This window comes from Typopeltis vanoorti, chromosome 5, assembly GCF_054136105.1.
Source record: "Typopeltis vanoorti isolate ZY-2024b chromosome 5, IOZ_Tvanoo_1.0, whole genome shotgun sequence".
NCBI lineage: Eukaryota > Metazoa > Arthropoda > Arachnida > Uropygi > Thelyphonidae > Typopeltis > Typopeltis vanoorti.
This window is the reverse complement of record NC_143553.1, coordinates 133,311,148-133,334,529: the sequence shown is the minus strand read 5'-3', so window position 1 is coordinate 133,334,529 and position 23,382 is coordinate 133,311,148. Positions and strand designations below refer to the sequence as shown.

General features: G+C 34.7%; 1 protein-coding gene across 1 annotated transcript in view; it reads right to left on the bottom strand.

The window, feature by feature from the left end:
- Nucleotides 1-23,382, bottom strand: part of LOC150106827 (Y+L amino acid transporter 2-like) — a 199,788-nt gene that overhangs the window by 129,070 nt on the left and 47,336 nt on the right. The window contains exon 2 of the mRNA XM_090393341.1: nucleotides 6,539-6,664. Within this exon, the coding sequence (XP_090249467.1) occupies nucleotides 6,539-6,664 (126 nt within the window). The remainder of the gene's footprint in view (nucleotides 1-6,538; nucleotides 6,665-23,382) is intronic.

Genomic DNA, 23,382 nt, shown 5'->3' with positions numbered 1-23,382 from the left:
AATGATTTCGATGGGAACAAGGAAAATGCCAGATTGGATATAAGGAAAGTAATTGAGGAGGCGAGCAAAGATTATGAATGATATGTTAGCGTGGTTATGTGAGGAGAATGGAGTGCATTTTGTGAATGTGTAGGAGGAATTTGAGGGACGGATGGAATTGTATAAAGAAAATGGCCTGCTTTTAAATGGTTTTGGTGTGAGTCGGCTGGAGAGATTGTTACTGCCAGGAGAGGTAATGACTGCAATGAATAGATCTGAGGTGGTTCGAAGTGATATGAAAGAGCAAAAAAGCAGGGTAGGGAGAGGTATTTGCTCACTTGCAAATGAGGAGGTGAATATTATGAAGTAAATGAGAGAGTGGAGGTACAACACAAATAGGGGAAACGGGGGGGTCAGGGTGAACGGGGAGATACTTTATGAAACATGCAGATGCTGAATTCAGAGGTGAATGTGTGAGCGGGCAAACACAGATTGAATTGAGATGGCCCGGAATGGGTGGGGGAGATTTTAGGTGCGAAGAAAGTTGTAATTGGTGGTAATATAGAGGAAGTGACTGGGGAAGGTATTGAAGAGTTACATCGAAGGAGTGACGTTCGTAGGACTTGTAGAAGTAGTAATGATTTCTTATGTTTATTCACTAATGCTAGAAGTATTTGAAATAAGGAGAACGAAATTGTTGCTTTGCTTGAGTTTATTCACCCCAAAATTGTTGGTATAAGTGAGACGTGGTTAGATGACGATGACATCATGACAAGAATAGAGATGAACGGATATGATATTTTTCGTGAAGATAGACAGGGAAGAAAGGTAGGAGGAGTACTGTTAATGGTAGCAGAAGTTGTGCCCATCTAAGGTGAATTTCCAAGTTGCAAATGGTAGCCACGGTTTTGAGGCGGTATTGTGTGAGGTAGAAGTAAACAGGATGAAATATTTAGTTGGGTGTTGCTATAGACCTGGTAATATGGAGGGTAATGAGAAGGAAATGTATAGCAAATTGGACTAGCTAGCAAGAAACGAGTGATCATTATGGGCGACTTTAATTATGGTAATATAGACTGAAAGCAAGAAACTGCATATGGGAGTAAAGAAAATGAATTTTTGGAGTTTTTTTTGAAAGACAATTACGTTAGGCAGCACGTAACGGAGGGTACACAAGGATCAAGAGTATTGGATTTGATCATCTCATCAAATGATGTTATTATAAATGAGGTGTCAAATCTTCCACCAGTTGGTGAGAGTGACCACGAGGTGATCACTTGCAGGGTGACCAGTCATTCGAGGACGTCTGTTAGAAAGGGATATATGTGGAATTATAACAGTGGTAATTATGAAACGCTCAGGAAACAGCTTGCGATAATAAATTAGAAAGAGGAACTGGATGGAAAGGATATCAATGCTGCTTGGGCCATACTCAAGAACTATTTGGTGGAGGCAATATCAGAGTGTATTCCGAAGGTTAAGAGGGTAAACAGAGTAAGTGTAAAATGGATGTATCAAGAGATAAGGTATGCAATCTGGAAGAAGAAGGTATTATGGAAGAAACACAAAATGAGTATTTTGAGCTTCTTGAGAAACATGAAAAATGAGTTGCATGAGAAGTACAAAGAGAAGGCGAGGAAGGTGACTAGCTTGATAAGGGTAGCAAAAATGCAATATGAGCAGCAGTTAGCTAAAGCGGCCAAAAAAAATTCTAAGGAGTTTTTTTTCGATATGTGAACAGTAGAAGAAAGAATGATTATGGTAGGATGGGATTGATTGGTGAAAACGGAGGAATGATAACCGCTGCGGAGGACATAGTTGAGATATTTAATGACCAATTTATAAAGGTATTTTCATTCTTGTGAATGTGACATCATGCAGAACTTGAAAGCAGCGGGAAAGAAGGAGGAGGAGGAACTGTAAGTAAGTGAACAGGAGGTATAGGGAATTGAATAGACTTGATGTAAATAAGGTTGTGGGGCTTGATGCTATTTCACCACGTGTTTTGAGGGAATGTGCCAGAGCATTAACAACAGCTTTTGCATATCTTTTGAACATGAGTCTCTCACTGGGTCAAGTTCCTAAAGAGTGGAAAGAGGGTAAAATTGTTCAAATTCATAAGGGAGGTGATAAGAGTAAGGCTTTGAATTATAGACCAGTCTGTGTGACTGGAGTTGTGGTTAAGGTATTAGAGAAGTTAGTTAGGACTAAGATTCAGAATTGGCAATCTGCTTTTAGCAGACTGCCAATTCTGAATCTTACTTTTTATAATAAAATGACAAATGCGTTGGATAAGGGTGTTGCATATATAGTGGTATATTTAGATTTTGCAAAGGCGTTTGATAAATTGCCACATGACAAGCTAGTAATTAAATTGGAACGGATGGGGCTGAACAGTAGATTAGTTTACTGAGTTGGAGATTGGCTGTCTGATAGATATCAGCGAGTTACTAGTGGTGTACCTCAAGGGTCTGTTTGTAACAGACCCTTGAGGGTCTGTTACAAACAGACCCTCAATGTGTGTAAATGATATTTACACACAAATTAAACAGTGTGTAAATATCATTTACACACTGTTTAATTTGTGTGTAAATGATATTTGGAGAGGTCTGAATGGTGATATGCAGTTGTTTGCTGATGATGCAAAGTTGGGGAGAGCTATCAGGAGTAGAGCGGATGCTGTAGCTTTGCAAGAGGACTTGAATACACTGGCTGAATGGGTAAATGAGTGGGGATATCAATTCAATGTTTCAAAGTGTAAGGTTTTGAAATTTGGGAAGCAGAGATGGGATGTAAAGTACACAGTCGGTAGAAATATCTTGGAAGAGGTATAGGAGATGAGAGATCTGTGAGTGATTGTAGACAAGGACCTAATATTTCGGGCACATGTTACTAAAATCGTGAAGATAACACAGCGGATAATGGGAATGATGCGGAGGACACTGACTTGTAGAAGTAAGGATGTTATGGTTCCTTTGTATAAGGTTTTGATCAGGCCACATATGGATTACTGTGCACAGATCTGGTCACCTGGTTTTCAAAAGGATGAAGATGCGTTGGAAAAAGTTCAGAGGCGATTGACTAAGGTGGTTTCTGGTCTCTGGAATGTAGTTTGAAGACAGATTGACAAAATACAATTTGCAGAAATTGGTGGATAGAAGGGAGGGATATGATCGAGACATATAAGCTGTTAAAAGGTTATTACTAGATTAATGTCGGGGAGGTTTTGCAGAGAATGGGTGAAGATAGCAGGAGAACAAGAGGTCATTCCTGGAAGCTGTATAAGGAGGGTGTGAGCAAGGGAGTGAGGAGCAGGTTTTTTGCATGGAGAATGGTGAGTGATTGGAATGCATTGCCCGAGAATGTGGTGAGCGCAGAGACAGTGAATATATTTAAGGCGCGGTATAATAAATTGTGTGTATAGCAGTGGACCTCCCGTGATGAGTCTTTGACTCCATGGAGGTTTTTATAATAATAATCATAATAATAATATGTAATCTTGAAATGAGAATAAGCTTTTATGTTATGATATTTCAACAATAACATATTTCAACAATATGTGACTTATAAAAGTATTTATTTTATTAAAAATACTTCCTACTTTTTTTAACAAACTGAATAGTTTTAAAATAACGAGTATATTTGCATACAAATTAAAAGATCAAACACGTGAGATATGGATGAAACCAAACAGAGTATTTGAAATACTCTGTTTGGTTGAATTTTTTTCTTTTTTACGAAAAAATTAAAAAAAATCAACCCTTGTACTCACTACACAAATATCTGGAAATTTTCTCGTAAAAAATCCATTTCTATATCTCACCTTCCCGATCAATATAACATAGTGCTAAAACTATTTATTTCATTAAAAAAAGTACTTCGTGCATTTGTATTTAAATTATATAGTGAAACGTGAGCCATTTAAACCAAATGGAGTATCGTGGGGTCTTTTTTTTTCTCTTTTTTTTTGTAAATAAAAATAGAAAAAAAACGCAACTCTTCTACTCAGTGCACAAGAATCTGAATGCTTCTTTCCTCTCATCCCACTCCCTTAAAAAAAATGAGTGAGTTTTAAAAGTGACCTACAAAGTCTTGCTTTAAATTTATTTATTCTTCAAACACTTCCTTTCTGCTGGAGAGTGTATAATAACCTGTGTGCGAGATTCACGTCATGACTCACGGCTTCTACCTAGTTATTCTGCCATGATATATATAGTCTGCAAAGTTCGCGTTCGTGCGTTGAACATACTATCGTCTCATATGGGGAATGCACCGAGACAGTGGCCTGTTCGTAAGTCTGACGCAACACTCCCACTAGAGACCCGTTGTCTGTCTCAAGGTTTGCAGGGCGCGTGCGAATTAAAAGAAAAGCTACGGTGAAAAGGCCAACTCTGGCGAAATTTCAAACCCTCATTACGTCATCTTAAGTGTCTATTCCCAGCAGGAATATAATGACGAAAGGGGAACTAGCCAAAAGGGTGAGTAGCATTGCGATTTATGGAATCTACATGAAGTGTGGAGTTCGATCCCGTGCCTTTATATAGTTTGAAGCGTGTCTAATCCCAGGAAACATCCGCTTTCTAACTTTATTTGTCCAAACAATAATCCTCTCTTCTCTGCCTACCCGAATAACACCAACTTCTTTTGCATCTTGAAAGTTCGATAAATATATATTTTTCCAGTTTTCTGGTGACTTCTGACTAAAATGTTACGTAAAATGTTACGTAATTACTTAAAAAAGGGGTGTCTTTCTGCTCAATCGGAATGTATCCTAAATACAGAAATACATTTCCCAGAAACTTCCGAAAATCCTTTATAAAGCTATGGCTACAGCATCACAACTTAAAGATACCTCTATGATCATCATACCATACGACATATTCGTCCCATTTTTTGCTTCTTTTTCTATGTTTTCTTTTATTATTTATTTAAAGTAACCATCATTTCAAGAAAGGAGATACTAATTCAAGTATTATTCTGATGTTTCGTGGCTAAAATATAAAAATAAAGCTCCAATTAACTTGCAGCTGTTTTTGTTCACGATAGGATGCCACGTGTATAGAGACAAACATTAAAATTCTGACTCTTTTTCATAAAGTAATTTGTTCCATTTCTTGCATAAATATTTCATTTTCTTCTGACTTGTTGAATAGATCTTAGCCGACACGTGTGGGATTGAGGCAGCACATTGGACTCAATAGCGTAGCCTTGGCAGACGCACAATGCGGAAGTATCTGTCTGTTGGAGAATAACCTTGAAAACATTCGTCTGAGGTGGGAAAGATCCAGTGTGATTTTCTTTGCTCTTTTTCAAGCATTAAAACTCGGCTAACACTAAAATCTTAAAAGTAAAGAAAAAAAAAATTAAAACAGCATTCTTGTTGTGGAATAAATGTTTACACTTGGTTGGAACAGATCCTTAATCCCTTATCTCTCTCTCTCTCTCTCTCTCTCTCTCTCTCGATTGCAAATAAGCTTTAGTAACATATTACCTAGCAAATTTACAGTAATCTTGCTTATGATTTAGAATGTTTCAGAAATAATTTCACCATGTGAACTAGGAATAATTTTCTGCAGTTGAGAAACAACAACAGAAACTGTGTGCTGCTTTTTCTAGTTATCTCCTGTATAAGTATGTTTCATTATTCACCACTAGAGCGAATCCACCATCCTAACATGGCTTCCTATTTGACTATGACAAGGCCTTTATTTCAATCCACACTTTGAGAAATAAAGTGAAAACCAGAATCCTAGAATTTATCATATCTTAATACAAAATATAAAAATTAATTCATTTTTAATTTTAAGTATAGCAACTTTAGGAGAACTTGTTGGTCTTATGATAACTTCCTCCCTGAGGATATGCAAAATAAAGACCATTATAAGTTCTGTTCCAGCCTCTCGCTAGTGGAACTTTTTCGATGTCCTTTTGTTTTTAATTTTTTTTACCCGATTCCCGGAATTAAAAATATCAGCATCAAATGATAATGTATATTAAGGTCTAAAAACAAAGGAGGGCTAATACTAGTGAGGTCAAAACGAAGAGAATTTAAAAATTCCAGCAGAAGACAAACCAGGAATTTTAATATTGGAAAGATAAAATGAAACAAAAGATCGTTAAAATATAGAGAATTACATTTCAAGCAAATTAAAATTAATCTAAGATAAGACAAAGCTAATTTGTATTAACTTTATCTTATTTTGCATTTTGTATTCCTTTTGTACTACTTTATACAAAAAAAAAAAAAAAAAAAAAACGTAGCAGCTGTAGGGCAATCGTCGGAGACAATGATGCACTATGATTTAGAAAGACCAGAGTTCCAATTCCGCCTAGGGAATCGAGACATTAATGGTACATCACAAAAAATATGACATGTTGTATGAACAAACCATTTTGTTCATAATTCATAATAAAAAAGAAAAGAAAAATAAACATATTCGTATGAAATATGGAGGACGTCAACAGGACATTAAGGCAAATACGATTTTATCAAGGACTAGCATTGTTCTGCTGCTATTATTGTTAGAATATTTTTCTTACAAATTAAGTGAGCACTTACCTTGGCCAAGTTGTACAAATCCTGTAATAATTATAGTTGCTAAGGCAAGCAGCTTACAGTAGGTAAAAATATCTTGAACTCGTGTTGCCCACTTGACATCCCAGCAGTTAACAAACGTCAACAAACCTGAAATGAAAGAATTATAATAATACTGGATAAGAAAATGAACGTCATGTATTTGAACATTTCCTGCCAGTGCACTAAATATGATTAACACATACATTAGTAAGACTTTTATTTATCTTTTTATTATTTTTTTCGTTTAATTTAAAAGAAAAAACTTTGTTTTTTCTTTTCAATTAAATGTGTTGTGAAGATACCTTACCACGGATTACTTTGACCATAAATTACACTTCTGTTCATTTGAGTATTTTCTTGCATTCATTAATTGATGATTTTATGTCGTAAAATTGTAAAAAACCATCAACCATAAAACACGAAATGTTTAATGGTGAATGTTATTCATTAACAAATTTGCGCAAATTGGGGGCGAACTCTGTAAAAACGGTAACCTATCTTTTAAGTGCGCTTGTAAACCAAATTTTTTATTCAACCTCCTGTCACTATAACATTTTGTATGTTCTCCCTAGAGATTTCAGTAATTTCCAAAGCTGCATGACGGGATTCAGACAAAGCTGCAAAATATCACTGAGAAGTGATTGAAATCTTGCTCAGCTAATATCGAGGCGCAAAAAATGCTATTAGGATTGAATTATCTTAGGATATGTTGAGATGTCCCTGAAGCAGATCTAAGTTTATTTACTTGTTCATTTTGTTTTGAAACTGGTGAGCACAGAAGTACATAAGTTGAATAGTCCTAATCATTCCTAAAGAAATGTAGATCGGCTTCAGGTGTATACAAACATATCCTAACAAATATGCGATCTTTTCGGTATTTTATTTTGTTTTATTTATTTATTTATTTTAGTTTATAAAGGTACTGATTTGAGTCTAAATATTAGAACAAGATTTAAGATTTAAATCACTCATTACTTGTATGGAGCCTGTGCACGATTTTTTAAAAAATGGTGACATGTCTGTTCTACCCAGAATATATATATATTCTGGGTAGAACATACAAAAAAAACATACAACAAAAATTCCACTTGCAAGAACAGATTGCTGACGAGGTTATTTTCCATAGTGCTTTAGAAGAATCTATAGGTCTAGCAGTCATGTATAGTGTGAAGCAGGAATGGGAGATGAATTATTAAATGAACCTCTAGTATTGCTATACGAATTTTTAAATTACAGTAGTGCAACACATTAGGTAGGAGACTATCACTCCGCTGACTGAAGGTCTTGAAATGGGTGACTATAGAACAAGATGTAGGATTATCCAGCTCATATCGGGTACTGAGATGTACTATAGGTTTATAATATTTCGTGCCTGTGATTCACATAAAAGAAGTTTATTAATGGCAGAGCCAAGGTTGGACTATCATCCTTTCTCTGAACAATTTCGAAACCACACTGCATTTTTTGTATGTCTATAGTTACATCGGCCTGTCGAATAGACGTGGTTCGATTCCCGGCTTGATATTTTTTTCCAAGCCTGGTTAGTAGAGTGGATAGCATGAATTCGAGTCCCACTGTGGACACAGATGCCTGTAAATATGTTTACCAGTGAAGTGGCTTGAAAAACGTTGTGGTCTCTATATAGGATTTCTAGATTAGCTAACCCTTAACCCATCCATGGAACTAATACTAATGTATTATTGGTTTAGAACCTTTCGTTGGCGTTAATTCATTCATAAAAATCCAACTGACCAAGAAGTTCCTTTCAAAATTTTAATTTTTTTATAATTAAAAAAAAAATACATACAGTACATGCATAAGTAAAAGTGAGCTGCCGTATCTCATCGGTTTCTATGATGTCGTTTAAGTTGAAAGACCTGGATTCGAATCCCGTGTAGGTAGCGAAACCTTTATTAGGGGTTTTCAATTAAAGTCGAGGTAGCTAATCCAATGCTACGAGGGGAGTTTTTTCTTTCCAGGAAATATTTGGGATTCTTTATTCCGAAAAAAAAAAAAAGCAAACCGGAAGAACACATGCAATCAATCACAATACACTTTGCAAATGAGAATAAACGCACTATTAGCGGTTTAATTAGGTTTCTAAGAGGTCAATTTAATTAATCGTGTCAGGACGTGGAGCCTTAACGTGCATGAAACAAATTGAATATTAAAATCCATCTCTCTCTTTCTCTCTCTCTCTCTCTCTCTCTCTCTCTCTCTCTATATATATATATATATATATATATATATATATATATATATATATATATATATATATATATATATATATATATATATATATATATATATATATATATATATATATATATATTCTCTAATTCGACTGTAAGAAGTTGAAGAAAATTTTAATTAAGAGTTTTTAATTATATTTTAACCAAGCAGAATTGTAGCCTCAGTACGTACAGTGGATTTGCATATTCAAAACATCTTTATTTCAGTAAATGTGTTATTATAAAAATACAAAATAACTACCTTTCATTAGGAGTTCTGTGGTTGATGGAATTATTAATCAATACCCATTTTTCGAGTACTTTTTGACTTTTAATAAATCGGTGTTAATATCGAAACTATGTTTCACGTGATTAACCGCATAGTTACACAATGGCTTCAGTTGCAAAGATTAATAAGGTCAAGGTAAATGTAGTCGAGTGAGGAGTTACTCACCGATGACGAATGGAAAACGCATTCCGGAAAAAAGAAATACGTCATGCCTCGGTAAAATTCATCCAACTGACCAAGAAGTTTCAGCAATTAAAGTGTACTACTTTGGGTGAAGATACTTCGATAACTATTCCTGGCATAATCTTCTTCTATTCGAATTCCGTCTGACAGGGCATTGATAGGATTTCTTAAATGAAGGTGAGTTAGACGGTATCTCAGGGATTTCTCTTCTGAAAACTAGTGTTTATTTATTTATTTATTTATTTATTATCCTTTCACAAACAGAAAAACCTGCTGAAGAACACGCATAATACCGTCTTTAATTGCTTCAGCGAAATGTTGAAACAATATCCAACTAATAAAGAAAAGAAAAGAAGATTATCACTTGAAAGGTAATAATACTCTATTGAAAATCTAAGTTCATTAATAGGAAATTATTAATGAAATCCGAAACCTGTTGTCCCTCAATTTTCTATACTGAGATTTTACTTTGCTGTTATAATAATGACATCTTAATAATTTTCTACTACGTTGTCTATTATTCGTTTTGGTTTTATTACATGTCACTAATAACAAAACTTACGGTCCACTAAAAGCCGAGAAACACTAGAGATAATCAGAATCAGAGTGGGAAGAAATTATATTTTCAGTTTATTCCAATAATATTTTTAGGTCACCATTATAAAGAGAACTAGATTAATAATTGTAATCTCAATAAGCATTTTTAGTACTTGATGATTAATTATCTGGTGTTGTATTGCTCAAAAACGAGTGTTCTAATCCAAGTACAAGATAAATGATAATCAAAGTAGGTGATACAGTTTCTGGAAACAAGAAGTCAAGAACACCAACATGTGACATAGAGTGATATTGAGAAAATCATCCAAGAATTTTAGAGTTAGCACATTGTTCACATTGCATTTCTTGCTGAACAGTCAATCAGGTTTCAAGCATTCCACTTCCACGGAAGACGTAGAGAATGTTCCAGTAACATGCGTTTTCCCCCTTGTGTGTGTGTGTGTGTGAAAACATATACATATTTTTAATTTATGTATTTGCACGACTATTATCCACGTAAAAGTTTCTACATGGCTCATATTATTTAAAATTGCATGCACTGTATTTCAAAAGCCTAGAAATTGCAATATCACATATGTAACAACGGGAACTGGCGCCCTCTTATTCCTTTACGCATAGCTAAACGAGTTAAGTATGAATTTTGTTGCACTCTTGTGTTATTATTTAGGATAAACCAATATGGGGTCGATTTCATTATTCAATAAAGAACAACAATAAAAATGTTTTCTTCCTATTTTCACCACGAAATATTCCGTCTGTTGCCAGCAGCACTGACCCATTATAAAGCATCTCATTTTATGTCATAAATTGCAAAGACAGACAGACTCTCTTCAAAACACTGAAGCGTGTGCACACGCAAATATCTTGCAGTTAAATATAATTATTTTTCAATCAAAAGAGTAAAAGTAGTTTGCTATGAAAAGAAACAAAAATATAAAACCACACTCTATTATAAACTTTATACACTCTTCCTTTTTTTATCCGGCTTATGGAGAAATTCATTACCTACCTATATATTTAGTGTAGTTAAAATGTGGAGAGTTTTGGCATTCTCCATACAGGAGATTAAAATACCACATTATTTGCAAAGTTATCAACTGTACTTGTTATTATTATTATTACTACCAGGCTTCACGTTTGATAATGAGTTTTTTGCTATGATGAAGTCAAAAGAATGATTGCAAAAGATAGTATCAGTATCTGCTGAAATTATGGTTAAGAGGCAACTATGGTTAAGATGTACGACAAAACGTGAGACCGAACTCAACTCATCATAGCTTCTTAAGTTCATTTATTGTGCATACATTCTACAAGCTTCATGTAAAAAATTCTACTCCTCACTTCCTTACTCGTCCCATCTGTATATAATTTTTTTTCTCACATTACCGTCTCTTGGACCACGTATGGTCACTCCTGTTCCTTATACGGTTTTGGGAATGAAATCTCTGCTAGAAGAAGTGGCGGTGTTGCAGCTCCCTTTTCACTTAGAATTAGTAACAGAATCACAAACGTCCATGCCGATGGCGAGATTCGAACCCATAATATGTCGGATGGAGAGTTGGTATGGTATCCACTTGACCACCCAGGCCGGCATATGATGATAAAAGCCTAAGTTACTGAGGTACCTAAGCTCATTTGACTTTTTTCAGAGTACACATCCTTCTCTTAATGATCCGACTTTGCAAATCACTTCATATTAAGCATTGCACATCTATAAGCCTTAATCTATTTATCACTTTTTAAATCTTTACAGTTGCCTCTTTGTCTATATGAAATCCAGAAAAAACTAGATTCGTGCATTTTAGTTCAAGATCACAGCATGAATGAAACAACCACTTCTATATCTTTATATTCTAATTTTCTTCTTCTTTTTTCATTCAGAAAATATTGTTGTGGTTAGAAAGTTTTTATTTTCTTTCACTGCATCTTCCCACTACTTTTTTAGTCTTCCTACTCTTCTTTTGCGTTCTGTTATTTTTTTATATAAAAATGCATCTGTCATTTTTTATGATTATCTTACCTGTCTTTTTTTTTCATTATGCTTATTCATCAGTGTATTCTTCTAAATTTGCTCTTTTATATTCTTATATATTGCTTGTGTATTGCTTTTTTATATTCTTATATATTTTTATATTGCTATCTATAGAGTGCTATCCTATATGCGAAATATTACTCCGAGATCCATTTTTTCTTAATATACTGCAGTTCAGGTTCTGCCAGTGTGATATACAGATTTACATTATTGAATTCCAAAAGGCAAACTATACATTTATCTTCTTATTAAACATTTATCTCCCCTCCCTTGCTCTGACCATACTTCAGATCTATTGAAATTGTCCTGAAAGGCATCAAAATCATTTCGAAAAGTTGTCCGCAATTTTATATCATTCTACGAATTACCGAATGCCCATCTCTAAATCGTGCAGTGCCAATCTGTTCAGTTTATTCTTTAAGATAGTCAACCGTTCTGTCTGCCAACCCATTTGTCCCAATTTAAATGCTAATTTGCCAGGTGAATATTTTTACAGAATGCAGACTAACTGTTTTGTGAAACTTTATAGATTACTGTCACACCAGGTTTCACTTACCTTTCACCATAATCGTTCTGGTATCTTAATAATGCTGTTTGTTTCTAGAGATTCAGCAGAGAAAAATATATTACTTCGCGATACCCAACCTCATCTTCTCATAACTGGATGTATTTCAAGTATTTCTTGATCGCTCATTTCATGCCAGTTGATTTAAACTGAAAAATTTTAGTTATTCGTGGAGAGCAAAGACATTGTTCCATAATTAAGAATTAAATATGAATTACTGCAGGAGTTCTCAAATGTTTATTGCTGCAACTTTTCACAAAAGATTGTTTTATTGTGATTATGTTTAGCAACTAATAGATGAAGAGTGAAATGCAAAATTTGGAAGCAGAAAAGAAAGAGGATTTGTTCTTCATAACATAATACAATCGCTTTATTGTAATCTATAAGAGAAGTTTATAATAACTATTTTTCTAAAGTATCTTCGAAATATCCTGAATACACACACATAAAGAAGTATCGAAGTGATCCAATACTGGCAGAAAAGAACTTCCAAAATCGGATAATGACAAAGAAAATCTAATAGCTTTCTTTTATAGTGACGGAATTTTAAAAAAAAAATTTTTTTTATATATATATCAGAGAAATCGAACCTGAAGTGCGCTTTGAATTCTTTGGCTTATCTAATGTAAATAGAGTATTCTTGTTTACAGCATAAACTTTTGAAACGTAAATCGCTTTACTAAAAACAGTCTGAGCTAATGCAAAAATGGAAATACTTCGGTAAATTTTAGTGTAGATCTTAAATATCAAATTGCATAAAATTGGCCCATTCCATGCGTGTAGCAGGGTTGTATTCATATGGAAGGTAGATAAAACTAATCTAAAAGGTGTTCGCACATTTTGCGAAATACGTTTATTTATATAAGCTTTTCAAAATAAACAAATAATTAACCATTTCAAATACCACTATCAGTTGTATTATATCCTCAAACCTTATCAAATTAAGCTATCATAAATCTCTTCGGCGCAACTCTTGGTAGCCTTCCATGACACTAGATTTTCAGAAGAAAAAAAGCCCATTATAGGTTAAATTCTAGTCCAACCAGAATAAACTTTTAAGGCTTTTTTTTTTCGGCCTCTTCTTCAATTAATCCATCTTTGACACTGCACAACAGAATTTCTCATAAGAAACATAAGAGGTTGATTAATCCCACAACTCATCTATGTGTTCTATGTGTTCTGATATCAACAGTAAAACACATACGAACAACAACAACAAAAAAGAATACTAGTTAGGATTAGGAACATTGCCTTTCGTCCGACATGCTACAGATATATACTGAACTGCTTCGATGATGGACATCGTGAATATTGCACCTGTTTCCCTTAGAGAACGAAAAGACGTTAAAGGATTTACTTATTTAAATCTCTTCCGCTAGAGGGTTTCAAGTTCGTTATTTTAATCTAGAATTACCCTGAATTTCCTAATCCAAGTCTTTCTGAAACAAACATTGGCAATATATACATATTTATAGATTAAATTGAAATTTATATTGACTTTTATCCATTTCTGTAACCTTGCTCAGATAATAATTATCCCCGTTGATCTGATCTGTCATGATACTTAATTGTGCAATAAAGTCCGCTGTCGATGAAATGAGAATGTTAAGAAGTTTGAAAACATTAACCTAAATCACAGACTAAAATGTACATACACATTACTCGAAACAAAAATTAAAAGCACTAGATTTCTGCTTGCTGATCACAGTCAAAAAGCAGTCGAGCTACACTAACTACAGTAGTAATTTTCATCGATTTATAGGTGTAGTCCTGCTTGCTGCCAAGAAAAGTATTCCTAGAGGTATTAGACATAACTATATACATGGTTGGATCGAAGAATGTGAATTACTTTATAATGAATATCAGATAAACAATGACCCAAAAACAACAGACGAACTCCTTGAAAACTTGGATATATCCCGAAGGATAAAATGGGTAAATACAGTTGAAGGTATATACTTTACTCATTCCAGCCGTAAAGCTTGGAGCCTTCTTAGGAAACTAGGTGGTAGTGCTCCTTTGATTAAAGAACAACCAAAATCACCCCAGATCAACTAGCTATACATATTGTTAATATATCACGTATCCCAATCAATAAAAAGCATACAAGATATATAAAGAGAAAATTAAAAGAATTTAAGAAGTCTTCACCTATAACTTCAAATTTTGCACAACCTTTTACGCAGCAAGAAGTTGAAGCAGCCTTAAAGGAATTAAAGCCTGGTAAGGCTCCTGGTTTTGATAACATTCATCCAGAATTTTTGATTAATCTGGGAAGAAATGCAAGATTATGGTTAACAAAGTTCTATACAGATATTCTTACAACTGATAAACTTCCCACTATTTTTAAAAAAGCAAAAGTACTTTCAATTTTAAAGCCTGGTAAGCCTAATCATAAACCGGAAAGTTACCGACCTATTATAAACTCTTTGAAAGACTTATTTATAATAGAATAAGCTCCACAATTTTTAAAAATGTCCCAATAGAACAAGCTGGCTTCAGACCAAATCGTGGGTGTTGTGACCAGGTTCTCTCTTTGGTAACTCACATAGAAGCTGGTTTTCAAAAAAGGTTTAAAAACATCAGCAGCATTTATTGATTTGTCAACAGCCTTCGACACCGTTTGGAGACAAGGCCTTCTATATAAATTATATAAAATTATCCCATGTAAAACAATAGTCCATATTATTAACAATATGCTAAGAGATAGAAGATTCATAGTGACTATAGGTAATAAAACTAGCAGCGAAAGGAAGTTAAATAATGGACTGCCACAAGGATCTGTTTTATCTCCGTTATTATTCAATCTGTATATATCTGATCTTCCCGTCACTACATCAAGAAAATTTTGTTACGATTTATGCTGTGTAGTTATTGCACAGAAGAAATTCTAAAAGCTGACTTAACTATTCTGGATGAATATTTTAAAAGATGGAGACTGTTTAAATAGGAGCAAAACGGTAATATCTTATTTTCATCTAAATAATAACTTGGCAAATGTGAAACTAAAAATTGAATTGAACAGCACTATACTTCCATATAATACATTCCTAAGTACTTGGGAGTCACACTTGACCGTTCTCTCACTTTCAGGCAACATCTTTCAAACTTGGCATATAAACTAAGGACACGAAATAATATCCTACAGAGACTCTGTGGCACTACCTGGGGTTCAAGAGCCTCTACTCTTCGGACAACAGCCCTTGCTTTGGTATTCTCAAGTGCTGAATATTGTGCTCCTGTGTGGCTAAATAGCCCTCACACAAGGATTATCAATTCTCAATTGAACAATACCTTAAGATTAATTACAGGCACTATTAGATCGACCCCCAACATATTGGTTACCTCTTTTAGCAGGCATTATTCCTACAGAACTACGTAGATTGAATTCTTTAGTCCGTGAATTCCAAAAAATTGCTGGTAATCCGAACCTACCTATTCATCAGGATCTCCCAACTCTTAACATCAATAGATTGAAATCTCGCCATCCGTCTCTACGAGCAGCAGAAAAACTAGTGCTAAATAATTTTAATCCTTTATCAAAGCGGAAAGAAACATGGAAGGAAAATACGAAAGAACATTTGCATAACATCTTTAAAGGTGATCAAATCATCACAGGATCAGATCTACCTCGCAAAACATGAACAGTACTAAATAGAATTCGGACAAATCATGGCCTATGTGGAGATACTCTCTATAAATAGAACAGACAAACATCTCCAGAATGTGACTGTGGTGCTCCACGACAGACTATGCAACATATTGTAAAAGAATGCACCTTCCATGCTTATCAGAATGACTGGAATGACTTTTTAAAAGCGGCTCCTGAAGCTGTGACCTGGATTACGAACTTAGATCTGAATTTATATTGATATATATGTTTCTTTTCCTTATTATAACATATTAAGACTTTTACTTTTTAACTCTTATTTTAATTTTCCAACTTCTTGGATTAGATCTGTGTTTTCCTTCAAAGTTTTAACTTAAAATATTTTAAATTCTTCAATTCTGTTAATATATAATGACATCATGATTCTCTTTTTTAACATCATGTTTTTTGCCATGAACTATGTATGTATGTATGTAACTACAGACATTTCCTTTCTTTTATTTTATGCACTGTCGTACTGTCATTAGTAACAGCAATTGATAAAGTGAACAGTACTTTATGAATATCTGCACGTATACACAGATATTCATAAAGTGCTATTCCTTCGTTGACCATAATAACTGAATTCTTTGATTCGTAGAAAACGTTCAACTAATTTTTGATAAACGCTACCGGTGTTGTACTTCACTCCTCCTTTCAAGAATTAGCAAAGTGCAATTAATAAAACGGCTCATCTTGGTTTTGGGCTTTTTCTAATTCGTTTCAATTTATCTCATAGATATTCTACTGGGTTGAGGTGGAGGATCTGTGTTGATCACTGCAGTGGTCATCGCATTATGACATGGAGCGTTATCGTGTTGGAAGCATTAAAAGCGAGCTGACCATAAAATTACCACAGAATAGGAATAGGACAGACATGTTCATTCAGAACATCAACGAACGATTTGGCAATCATAATTCCATGTACTATGACCGTGGTTAAAGCAACTACTCTTACATCATTACACAGTCCCAAAGTTCGCTTATGATAATATACTTGAGTTAAAAAAACATTCTACAAGCATTCCCCACACAACATCAACTTCCATTGCTTTACTGGCCACTTTCTGTGTTAACAAAGGCTTGTAACTCTTCTATGAAATATCATGAAATGTCCTTTTACATGTGATGGAAACACTTATAGGATTGCTTGCGGCTGCTCCTCCAAATACGGATGCATTAGGGTCCAACCATGGAATCAGACTCAAGAAGCATTTTTCCGTTCCGTTAACATTGTTGACTTATCTGATCGATGCGTCTTGGAATGAATGTCACCTGTGAACTTACATTTCTTAAGCATTATGCCAGCTGGTGTCATGCTAAAGAAATGTAAGTCCAAGAAATGTACTTTCCAAATGAATACAATTTGGAAAGTACATCGACGTATCCAAAAAAAGAAAGCCATCCATGTTGTATATCAGGAATTGGTTCCTGTAGGTCAAATTATCAACGACAACATTAAGTAGGTGTTTTAGACGTTTAAGAAAAGACGGTCGATGGAAGAAAAAAAAAAAAAAAACAAGAATTGTGAAACACACAAAACTGGTTGCTTTAACACGACAATTTTCTCTGTTCACACTGCAGTATCTGACAACAGTTTTAGGCCAAAGACAAGTGATCCTTGTTCAAATACTGTCGATTCTACACGCAGTACTGACTTCCTGTTACTTTTTTTTTTTTTTAATGAAGCTACACATCATAGGCGAAAATTTGAGAGATTTGAGAAGATGGAATTGTAGGCAATACTTCAACAGAATCCTAAAGGATGACTACTAGAAGTATTTGCAGCAGCACAGAAATGACGCAGTATAAATTCACAAGGGCACCACCTAGAAGAAAACAATCATCTCTAGTAAATTTATGCCTATACTTTGTCTTTTTTTTTTTTTTTTAGCTAGGCTAGAAAATATAGGTAACCCTAGATTAAATCACCGCAATATTCTTCCGTTTCTAATATTTTTTAAAGAAATATAATACAATCAAAAAACAACCATGAAGGGATCTTCCAATTTCTGTCATGGGGGGGGGGGGGGGGGGTATTTGCTAGTTATTACACAGCTGGTTCAAATACTGTCGATGAGTTAGAAGATTCTTGATAAGGAGCTTTCAAACGAAGGTGGATTAAATGATATCATAGGAAGAGCTTTTTTGTCCTATAATCAGGCAAACTGATTATAGGAAAAAAGTAACGCGCGCGCGCGCGCGCACACACACACAAATAAGGGTATATTATATAGTCCAGGAAACTGAGAGGCAGCTAGAGCGGATAGAATTAAGAAAGGAAGCAGAACAACTATTTGTTAGTTAAATGACTAATATAATATAATGAGTAATGAAGACGTCAAAGAAAATAATTCAACTAATTCATTATAAACTACTGAAAAATTCCGATATCAGTACAGCTCCGCTGTACTGATATCGGAGAGAGAGAGAGAGAGAGAGAGAGAGAGAGGTACTGAATTATAGGTTAATAGTTTAAAAGTCCATTAACACAATTTTGTCATTACGTGCTATTATTTCAAACTACTGCTGCTTTTCGGCAGAAATGGATCTCCATTTCATGACTATGATTTTTCATGATTATGGCTTCTTTCCACAGTAAAAATTGTACAACAGATCGAAGTGACCTCGTCAGCTCATTCATCACACGTACGTGAGGTGTGGCGAAAAGTAGCCATAAAAAGGTCACGTAGCCACTAGATCGATATCAGGCTAAAAAAAAAAAAAAAGTTGATTCATTTCTTGACATTGGTTACCACGGAAATACTATAAAAACAAGTATTTACCCATTACCTTTACAGTTTGAATTGTAATATAAACCGAGGAGAGTCTGTATATAAAGCACCATCTTTCAGTGTTACTGATTTTGTTCTATTTTACACACGTGTCCTATAATGTTAGGCTGTTACAGAAAATGCTTCCCCCCTCTTTCCTGAAGACAGATTGGAGCGTCATCCTCGGTACTAGATTTTCCGGATGGACATATTCCAGATTTTTGTTTTATTGGGTGAATGGCATAGTTTTTTTTTTTTTTTTTTTCACGCATCCAGAAGGTTAACAAGATTGCTTGCCTGAATAACCGGGTTGACTATTATGCAAAAAAACCTTGCAAATCAGGAAGGACTTCACGCTACAGAAAGGCATAATTTTTTGTTAATTGTATAACATAACTGAATGATTGGAATAATTAGTTTAACTAATGAAGAAGTATTAATTTTGTCCCAAACTTTAATATGCTTCGTATGTAGATAACTGTATCACTGTTTAAATTGTTAGCTAACCTTCAAATGTCATATTTTATTGCGTTGTGCCACTCGTAGAGTGTAGCTTACAATAGCAAACTCACTTTCATTGGTTTTCTGAACTTTCGTTTAACCTGAATATCTGGTTTGATCTCTGTATGGTATGCCAAGAAATACACTAAACTCTGTTCCTAAAATACCACTTTGAGTAAATACAATACGTCAGTAGCGCACTAAGAATTTAATCTTGAGAATACGATCTAAGACAATACGATCTAAGACTGAGCATCTGCGATGATCGCTAATTCACAAGTAGTATAGAAATAGAAGACACGACACAACATAAATAAAAAATAAAAAAAAGAATTTTAATTAGGAAAAGATTTTTGGAAAATATTCTAGTGTTTTTTCCCTTTTTCTTTGGGGGGACCAGAGCCCCTTGGCCCCCCCTCTGGATGCGCCATTGCAATACGTTAATACCAGAACATTACGCACTGAACTCCATGACCTTGAATTCCATGGAAGGGCCTGCTGCGTAGAAGCCAGACATCATCATCCCCCCCCCCCCCAATGCTTTAGTGCGACTTATGTAACGCAGAGCTTCCCATCATTAGAAAGTAGAGCACTGGAAAACTTGGCATGGGATGGTAATCACGATACAGAGTTCCTTGGGTGATTCGCGATAAATCACATGAAAACAGGTTTGAGCATGGAGGCTTCAAGAAGAATGTTATTTACCAGTGTCATCCTGTCTGTTAAATGTGCTAGCTGTAGCGTTTTGGTGTGAGGATGACTCTCCAGGTTTGGGCTTGGATCCCGTGTCTGACTATTCGGAAAAGTGAACACCGGTCTATTAATATTTGGACAGTGCTTGAATTATTAATAGATTCATTATATTAAATTCATTTGTTACATACGATGATTTGATACTTGATGATGTTCAATCATCAGTCATTTTGATGATTGAGCCAATATGGATTGAGGAAATGGGACAGTAGATCTTGGAATGACTAAGCAGAATCACGACCGAATCCTACAGAGCATACCATTCGGAAGGTTGATTTTGCTCTCAATGTGAATGAGAGTGGAAATACTACTAACTTTAATACTGGAACTAACTGCCATTTTGATGGGGGAGAAAGGGACCCAAAATACCTGTGTCCGGTTATAAACATTTGGTGGAAATGTTTATAACCGGTAACTGCAACATAAGGGGTGACGATATATTGAGTTTGCCAAAATAAAAGATTTGCGAAACACATCCGTGTCTGTAAAATCTGCAACATAAATACACTGTCTTGCAAAATTTCTTTTATTTTTTTTTCGTAGATATGATATTAGCTATGTAAAAAATATGCTAATCCGTTTATTTCATCATAATTAAGAACTCCAGAGTAGTAAAACACACACACACACACACACACACACACACACACACACACACACACACATAATTTAAAAAAATAAAGCGCAATATTAGATTTAAAATAAGTAAAATATACATATTGTAAGACGTAAACGAGTCAAAATCAATACAGTATATGATATTTATAAATAGAATAAATTTATATTAGAAATTTAAATAACTATTTATAAATAGGTTTTAATGTTTATAGATAACTACTTCATGATCGCCAATTCGTCTACAACTGACCTCTATCGTGTTCTTTTCTTCTTCTTCTGTTAATACAAAGCAATTAAACACTTTGATCGGCAAAGTGTTTATTTAGTACAAAGCTTTTCATTTAGTTCACGTACCTAAGTTTTCCATCTCTGTGAAATATTCCTTACGAAACTGGTTTCTACCTTGAGTTGACTACTTGTGATAATGATTATGTGCTGAGTATTAATAGACATCTTTATAATGTTAAACGTTAAATGTTGTCTCTGCTTAGAGAAGTTGCAAAAGATCAGGGAAGTTGAGAAGGAGAGAGAGAGAGAGAGAGAGAGCTGAATCACTGTCTGTAGCCTAAGGGCCAGTAACACAACTGAAATGATTAACTGTTATCGAGTAATAAACAAACATTACATATTTCTTATCTTAATTGTTATTAATAAAATAGCTGCGTGATAATATGAATTTTACATAAATACTATCCAAATAAATAAATATAATGTTTTTCATTTAATACGTTTGCTGCGTGCTAGATGAAAGACGATGATAATATGCTAAATCACTAACAATATGCTCCCATCCAAACCAATATTATGTTATCGGTCAACTTCAGGAAGAAAACAACTTACTTTTTTATGCCAATTCCACTCACGAAAACTTAGATACATGCATATTAATATGGTGAGATAGAGGATTGATAATTTGGAAATCTTGTCCTAGAAACCATACGATGGTACTGTTCAAGCCATTTGCAGATTCCAATTTTTTAGTGGGAGGGAGAGGAGTCCTACTCCAGGCAAGAAAACCTTCCCCTAGCATCCTTTCACAAGCATCAATGCTACACTGGATTCGTGCGTAGAGCCTGTTCGTTGAAGAACGGAGACGATGTCTGTTTGATCAATCGATATACCCTACTTGAATCGACTGATTGAAGTGTTAGCTAAAACATAAGGTCAAGAGAAAGTTCTAGTTGTTGACCAGAACGAAATTTTTAAATCGTCTTTCTATGGATTTACAGTGATAAAAGTTTTCAGGAAGCGTGCAGGCTTCCAGATACTATTCACCATTGGCTTTTATATTCTAGTTAAATGTTATCCAGAGATTTTTTTTTAATGTATCACCTTCCCACGAAGGCTGTAAACTTATAGTACGGGCGGGATAAGGATTTTTTTAAAAACTTTTTTTACGTATTTATTTTTGCACAGTTTGTAAACCCTACTCTAGAAACCAAACATTGAACTTTTTCAAACCTTTAATAAGCAGGGTGGTGTTTTACGTCGGGAGTTGAAATTCACCTTATCACAAAAGACAATCCACAAAGGATTAAATCCCGCCCGCCGCGGAATTTAACTCTTTGACAGTAATGCCGTATATAAACGTCACGATGCTTCTATCCCCCCCCCCCCAAAAAAAACGGTATCGGTGTATATATATATATACGTTTAAAGTTTAACTATAACACAGCCATAACTTCACATCAGCTTCCGAGTTTTAGAAGAGAGTTGCTGCAATCCCTTAGCAGTCTTCCCAGTTTAATTTACCACTCAAAAGGTTAAACCCGCAGACTGTTGGCCACTCGGTTAACCAGACCGGCACATTTATAACTGAGAGAGAGAGAGAGAGAGGATTTTAACAAAGAAGAAATCGTATATCCGCAATGATAACTAAAGTTTGTATAATGAACGTAAAACAGTTTCCGCTGAAAGGTATTGTTATAAAATTAACTGATTCTCCTCACTGAAGGAAAAATGATGCCTCCCATTAGCAGGAATGATATGGTTCGATCCTATCAGGGACAACAAGAGCAGTTAGGCCTTTACAACTGGAAGGAAAATTAACCGGTCTCGAGAGAACATCATATTTCCCATAACACACACACATATTCGTATCCCCCTCTCTCTCTCGTCTTTCTTTTCTTTCAAGTCCAAGAGGTCGATTGCTAATATACCTTGTTGTATTTATTTCTCTTAACATTCTTTGAAGAAGAGAGAGGGGGGGGGTGAGACTTGTTTTAGCGGAATCAAAAAACCCACGTGTTTCGCGAAGATTCGAATCCTGTCTAGTTGCCAGAAAGAACCTTTATAAGAACTTTTCGACCGAATGTGAGTTTAGCTGAATTTCATACGGAAGTAAAAGTTTTTGTTTTGTTTTTTCCTGAGGAAACTCAGGTTTTTCCAACCCGAAAGACCAGCAAACCCGTCAAAAGAACACACGCAACGACCAGACATAATACACGGTCTCAAAAGCTGTAATTCGAAAACAGTCCAAATCCCATCATATGTACTACCTCCCCCTTCTTTTTTATTTAATTTTAATTTGAAAATTAAAATTAAATAAAAAGATGGGGGAGGTAGTACATGATATAATTTATGCAAGCTATCCAATGGATAATTTCACCTAACAAAGAAATGAGTTATACGCATTTAATTATATTATCATACCATTATGATTAAAAAGATATA